The sequence below is a fragment of the Amphimedon queenslandica genome, unplaced genomic scaffold, assembly GCF_000090795.2.
Source record: "Amphimedon queenslandica unplaced genomic scaffold, v1.1 AMPQUscaffold_12976, whole genome shotgun sequence".
NCBI classification, from domain to species: domain Eukaryota; kingdom Metazoa; phylum Porifera; class Demospongiae; order Haplosclerida; family Niphatidae; genus Amphimedon; species Amphimedon queenslandica.
This window is the reverse complement of record NW_003546788.1, coordinates 6,270-13,629: the sequence shown is the minus strand read 5'-3', so window position 1 is coordinate 13,629 and position 7,360 is coordinate 6,270. Positions and strand designations below refer to the sequence as shown.

The window sequence follows — 7,360 nt, the reverse complement described above, 5'->3', positions numbered from 1 at the left end:
TGATGATGTATTATTACGAGAAAGGATGATTGTTCCATTTGTAGCATGAAGTAAGTCTAAAATAATAATGGCATACTAACATATGAATCAATATGGATTACATTGTCAATGGCATTTTTAATTAATATAGAAGTTAACTGCAATGAATCCTCTATTTTAATCCTGAGACTGTATCTCTAATAGATGCTGTATTGTATGCTAATAGTGATGTGAGACTAAACAGAAATGGATCTATTTCAATCAACACATACTAGGAGTCCTTAAGGTATATATCAATGATGAGTGGGGCACAGATTAAGACTTAGTCTGCATTGTGTCCCACTCATCATTGATATACATCTGATCATAAGTTATATGTTTTTAAGTATTGATTGACGCTGTAATTTAAACTGCTTGTATGATTCATACAAAAAAACTATAGGTGACACTGACTATTGCATGTACAAGTATGAGGAGAATAGAAGCAGACAAGAGCTACAGTGTATAAACTACAATTAACTACATGCCATACTACTTGAAGTTGTGTGAACTACATTACATGTACATGTACAACATAGCTGAACTATTCACAACATAGGCTAATTTCTTTATCAGGTCTAGTGCCAGATTTACATAACTGAAACCAATATGAATCAATTGTAATTGTAATCAATGTCACAAATTTTATGCATCATAGATTTCCTTGACACTTCTATAAGCCCGTGACAAAAATATTTTGATGAAATTTATATCAAGAAACTATCAGAGCTATATGGCATGAGTTTGTAGTCAGTAACTAATGTACATAAGACTTACCAGGAACATTAGCACAAGTATCTAGCTCTATATCAAGGTTATTGTATGAAGAAGTATCAGCTAAATGCATGTAAAGCAAAAAATAATTTATACATGAAATATGTTATCTTACTGCACTGGATTGATATACTATTGGAGTAGGAGCAATTAGTCACTGAAGTGTTAGGACAATTGTTGTGCTCTTTAAAACACAAATCATATCCAGTACTATACATGTTAGAACTCCAAAAAGGCAAACTGTCATTTGAATCACTAAATGATAATTTTACACAATAATCATTAATGAACAAATTAGAATCACATACTATGAAAGATGAAAGAATGAGGATGAATCATATCCCAGTTGCTTGCAGAGAGTGTTGGCATCAGTAGAGTCAAACCCATCACTGCATATTGTCCCCCACTGTCCATTACAATAAACTTCAACACGTCCTTCACTAGAATAATCTCCACCTTGAAGACGTACCATACCAGCATATGGATTACTGTTCCAGATCCTAGTGGCATCTGAAATAATATTCATAAATACTGTGTAACATTAAAAATGTCTTACAGCAGTATACAGTAGCATCATAACTGTTACTGTTAACACAACCACTGTCAATGTAAGTAGAGTAGGTACATTGAGCAATAGATAAGTAGCTGCTACTGGCACAGTTAACATCATCCCATTTCATGGAAAGATAGTCTGTACCATAACTACAGGGCAAATTTTAACAGCTATAGTCATATTTTTATATAGATGTACCTGGACAAACCAGCTCTGGAGTAACTTGAAGCTCCAGTGTATCCCAACTGATGACAAATGACATTAGCTTCAGCTGAGTTATAATAAACATCATCACAAATGTTCCCCCAACCATAATAGTACACCCTCACTACTCCATAGTAATAAGAGGTTGAAGACACATTATTACGAGATAGAATAATTGTTCCAGCGGCAGCTTCAGCTAATTATTAATTAAACATAGGTATAATGCTATGATTGTAATAAAGTGCTCTCACAATGGTATTGAATGCAAGTTGATGTAGTCACAGTTTGTCTTGTCCAGGTAGACTCTTCACCTAAAATAAACAAAGTATGACACAATAGGTGTGTTAAGCACTTTTAAAAATCAATAAATTAATGGACACCAAAAGTTCAAAATAATTAGTAACATGAAAAAATTTCAAAAATTTAATTATTAAACATTTAGTTCATACAAAAACTAATACAGGTTTGGTAAAATATAGATGTAGATGCATGCATATACTAGCATTTCTCAGCATACACTACACAAAACATAATAAAAATAGTATTATGCTAGTATTGTACAAATAAGTTTAAATTTTAATATTTACCACATGTGATAGCAACTGCATCACTACAATTTAACATCAAAGACACTGGACAAGTATCAGTTACAGAAAAGCATACATCAGTGGGTAAATTAGGAACAGAGCGACTCCATACTGTTAAATTGCTGGAATTCTCATACCTACAAAAAATGAAGAATTATTTATTACATACCATGCACTTTTATTCAATTTAAGCATACAATGAAATATCATTAAAACCAAATGACATGTCATATCCCAGTTGCTTGCAGATAGTGTTAGCATTATTAGAGTCAAACCCATCACTGCATATTGTCCCCCACTGTCCATTACAATAAACCTCAACACGTCCTTCATTAGAATAATCTCCATCTTGAAGACGTACCATACCAGGGAATGGATTACTATTCCAGATCCTAGTGGCATCTGTAAATTTGCATTAAACACAATGTAGAGAGAACTAAATAACTTACAGCAGTATACTGTAGCATCATAACTGTTACTGTTAACACAACCACTGTCAATGTAAGTAGTATAGGAACATTGAGCAATAGATAAATAGCTGCTACTGACACAAATAACATCATCCCATTTCATAGGGAGATAGTCTGTACCATAACTAAAACAACAATAATTAGAATCAGAAAATAGAAAATACCTTGTTAGTCCAGCTCTAGAGTAGCTTGAAACTCCAGTGTATCCCAACTGATGACAAATAACATTAGCTTCAGTGTAACTGTAAGAGGAGTCATCACATATGTTCCCCCATCCATTATAATACACTCTCACTACTCCATAATAAAATGATGTTGATGCCACATTGTTACGAGAGAGAATGATTGTTCCTTTAACAGTACCATCCAAATCTAAATGAGTAATACATGTATAGTAGTATCAAATAATTATCCACTCTTGATAGAGTACGTAAACATGCACAACTTACATTTACTACATCATTACAACATATGATGTAAAATATACATGTATTTACTATATCATTACACCATATGATATAATCATAACTTCTAAGGTATCTGTATTATGGTGTAAATTGCACCTACTACATGTACAAAGAATTATACTAATGAAATGCATATTCAGCATTTCATAAAGGAAATGGAGTCAGCAGTAACACCAAGAGTACATTATGTTATAAAATGTACTTTTGGTTGCTCCATAAACAGGAAATTCCATTCATAATTTGGATCATACATTCAACTGAATTAGTCACATGCAGGAATGCATAATGATGAGATTGCAAGCTGTTAAAAATTTGTTTGTCAAAATGTAGATGCAGTAAAAATTACCACAATAAAAAACATTAGACTACCAAATAAATGTACATGTACATGTATTTATTGCAACTCAATTAACATTACAAATGCAAAGGATACATGTGTAAAATAACACTGAAATAAAATTTTGTGTTGGATTTAAAAAATGACTTACTACAAGACTGAACATCAGCAGTATACCTAGTAAAAGTAGAACTCTCAGCTACAGAAAGAAATTAGTATTTATCAAAGTAATATATTAACTAACAGCATTCGATTGATACAATACTAGAATTAGAGCAATTCATCACTCCACTGCTAGGACAGGAATTACTTTGAGTCAAACATACATCACTTGAGGCACTGTACATGCCAGTAATCCATATAGACTGACTGCTATTAGCACTGAACAACACAATAATAATAATAAGTGTATATGTCATTCACTTACTAAGTGGAATTTGATCCATTAAAAATCGCAAATGAATCATATCCCAGTTGCTTGCAGATAGTGTTGGCATCAGTAGAGTCAAACCCATCACTGCATATTGTCCCCCACTGTCCATTACAATAAACCTCAACACGTCCTTCATTAGAATAAACTCCATCTTGAAGACGTACCATACCAGGGAATGGACTACTGTTCCAGATCCTAGTGGTATCTGTAAAATTGAACCATATTGCTAACGTAACAATTATATGCACAATCTTACAGCAGTATACAGTAGCATCATAACTGTTACTGTTAACACAACCACTGTCAATGTATGTAGAGTAGGAACATTGAGCAATGGACAGGTATGAATTACTACCACAGTTAACATCATCCCACTTCATAAAATAGTAGTCGGTACCATAGCTATATACATAAAAATTATTCAGGTTAATAGTTGATGTAAAATATACATGTACGGTACATACCTAGTTAGTCCAGCTCTAGAGTAGCTTGAAGCTCCAGTGTATCCCAACTGATGACAAATGACATTAGCTTCAGCTGAATCGAAATAGTAGTCATTACATATGTTACCCCATCCATTATAATATACTCTCACTATGCCATAGTAATATGATGTTGATGCATAGTTGTATCGAGAAAGAATAATAGCTCCATTGCTTAAGCCTGCCAATAAAATTTGTCTAATTACACTGGTTGTCACATAAGAGTATAATGGGTTTAGTGCAATTAATACCACTATCATGTGATATTACATGTGCTGCATATAGGTTTTCCTCCCTAATAATTAAATACCATGTTTGTTCAAAAAAATAGGCCTGCCACATTTACTACCAGAAAAGACTCCTGCATGTTACTTAAAAATTTCTAAACAGTGTCCACTGTGGATGTGCATTTTTCTCATTGCTAAACTACATGCATGTACATTTAATACCAAGCCTGCTTTATAATGCACAAATATATAGCTTGGCATTTAAGTATATGAGCTGCCCCATTTTGGCAAAGGAAGCAAGCAAAGCATGTAAAGTGTAATAACATTCATCAATTGTGCTCATGTTATGCCTGTATTAGCTCATTGTTATTGCTATTATTATTACTACTATACTATATCCCAACTGAGTTTGACACCAGCCGCTTGGAATTTGAAAAATGTAGGTATACATCACTGATGACATCTTATAATGATATTCATAGAAGCATGGCCGACATTTTACAGCTGTGTGGTTGGCCTGTATTGCACTCTTAAATGGGCTTTGTTTGTTCTGATAAGCAGTACAATAGCTGCTGGAGTCAACTAGTCTTTTATACAGGCAATCATTATCAGAAGATCTTGCTCTGTTAGCTTTTAAAAAGAAGAATTATCAGTTTGGGCGCTGGACCACATGTTCTTATGTAAACTATGACGTAGATAAATTGTCATAAAACGTCATTTTGGTATGCCATTGGGTTTATAGAAAGAACCCGGTTCTCAGGGTACCCAAGGGTTGAGAGACCCAAGACCTGAGATCCTGTGATGGCATTGGGCGACTAAGAACCTGTGAAAGTCTCATCCTTATCCCACATTCCTATAAAAAGTTATTCCAGTTTTTCTTGGGTCAAACTCAGTTGGGATATAGTATCATCATGGACGTATCATTACGCATGTTAAAGCATCATTTTGCATAGCTCTGTTCTTGGCAACAAGAGCAAAGTAACTATAAATGTTGCTAGCAAAATGTTGCCTATAACACATGATTGATGAAGTCACATAGCATCACTAGTGCAAAATCAAATCATGGAAACGAGACCCCAATAGTCAATACTCGGGACTTGGTAAAAGTGGGGTAGGGATTGAGATGGGAACGGGATTTCATCGGTAAAAGCGGGGTGGAGATCCGGATATTGGGAGCCGCTTTTAATCGGTAAAAGAAGGATCAGTGGGGATCAAGACCCAGGATCAAACTAATGAAGACAGGGAGAAGTCTGCAACTGGCAATGCAAGGCTCTATAGATCTATATGAGTTCATTTTGCAAGCCTGGACAGTATTATTCTAAGCAGAAGACCTGCATGCATGAGTAGGCAGGCTTTATTTAATTGCTATGAATCATTTAACATAAAGTTGAAGCAGACATTTATTCATTAATTCATAATATTTCAAGGTCTTTCCTGTAAAATATACTAGCATCTTTATGTGACATGCCACTTTGAAATGCTAAAACCGTCACCATTGCCTAAAAATGTCATGGGCCCGGAATAAAAATAGATCAGTACTGAAATTTTTTATCTGACACCGGCAATACTGATTATAAATTGACTGCTAATGCCTTCCTTATGGTGAAATCCTATCAAACTATCTCCGAACATGGTTTATTTCTTTACATACAGAAATATTGTGAGTATTATAGTATTAATCATAACAATAAACCATGTTTGGAGATAGTTTGAATTGTTCTGCAAAACAAGTGACTTTGATTAAACTATATTACGTAACTTACATTGAAATGTATGATGATTTGCTGTAAATAATGGCTCTTGAATACTAATGACATCAATAAAAGTATCAAGTATTGCCGTTGCATTTACCTTGCAACACCAGGTCTTTACAAAATATGCAGTTGTAAGTTTTTAAAATAAATTTATTGTTAATTGTTATGATTAATATACTATAGTCACAATATTTCTGTACCTTGAAGAAATAAGTTCTTTGCACTGTGAGCTAATAATATGTCACCATAAGGAAGGCATTTGCAGTCAACTTATTATGGCCAGAGGTATATCAGTATTGTGTCAGATAAAAAAAATTACTCATCTATTTTGATGCCCATGACATTTTTAGGCAATGGTGATGGTTTTAGCATTTCAAAGTGGCATGTCACATAAAGATGCTAATATATTTTACAGTGAAGAACTTAAAATATTATGAATTAAAATTTCTACTTCATAAAAATAAATCAAAAGCCTGCCTTCTCATGCATGCAGGTCTTCTGCTTAGAATAATAATGTCCAGACTTGCAAAATGAACTCATATAGATCTATAGAGCCTTGCATTGCCAGTTGCAGACTTGTCCGTCTTCATTATTTTGATCCTGGGTCTCGATCCCCTCTGATCCTTCTTTTACCGATGAAAAGCGGCTCCCAATATCCGATGAAATCCCATTCCCCATCCCGATCCCCACCCCGCTTTTACCAAGTCCCCCCGTAACTCACCATGAACTTTTGAAAACATTTGACTGCAACAAATGAGGAAGAGCAAAGAGATAGTAGCAGCCGGTTGCGGCATTCCCATCTTCTTTTCCAGCTCAATGGACTAGCTCAGCCAGCAAAGCTTATAGTATACTAGTATACAATGATGCAGCAGCCACGCCTAAACACTCACGTGACCCACTTTCGTGGGTGGGTGCACCCACCGTACCTATGTTGATGATGTCTGTCTCATATGAATGATCCACTGAACTTACAACAGATGCTTAACATTGCTTAATCTTATGCTGATACGTGGCACTATTCCTTTAACACTGACAAATCGGTGATCCTTGTTAT

General features: G+C 34.6%; 1 protein-coding gene across 1 annotated transcript in view; it reads right to left on the bottom strand.

Annotated features, from left to right (window-relative positions):
- LOC105314354 (uncharacterized) overlaps positions 1 to 7,141 on the bottom strand; it is a 43,880-nt gene extending 36,739 nt beyond the window's left edge. Inside the window, exons 1-10 of the mRNA XM_020002107.1 lie at positions 7,028 to 7,141; positions 4,308 to 4,506; positions 4,100 to 4,245; positions 3,838 to 4,048; positions 3,655 to 3,791; positions 3,562 to 3,609; positions 2,771 to 2,978; positions 2,586 to 2,731; positions 2,406 to 2,538; positions 2,098 to 2,101 (exon numbers count right to left, since the gene is read on the bottom strand). Of these exons, the coding sequence (XP_019857666.1) occupies positions 2,098 to 2,101; positions 2,406 to 2,538; positions 2,586 to 2,731; positions 2,771 to 2,978; positions 3,562 to 3,609; positions 3,655 to 3,791; positions 3,838 to 4,048; positions 4,100 to 4,245; positions 4,308 to 4,506; positions 7,028 to 7,106 (1,311 nt within the window). The 5' untranslated portion in view covers positions 7,107 to 7,141. The remainder of the gene's footprint in view (positions 1 to 2,097; positions 2,102 to 2,405; positions 2,539 to 2,585; positions 2,732 to 2,770; positions 2,979 to 3,561; positions 3,610 to 3,654; positions 3,792 to 3,837; positions 4,049 to 4,099; positions 4,246 to 4,307; positions 4,507 to 7,027) is intronic.
- Positions 7,142 to 7,360: the final 219 nt, after the last annotated feature.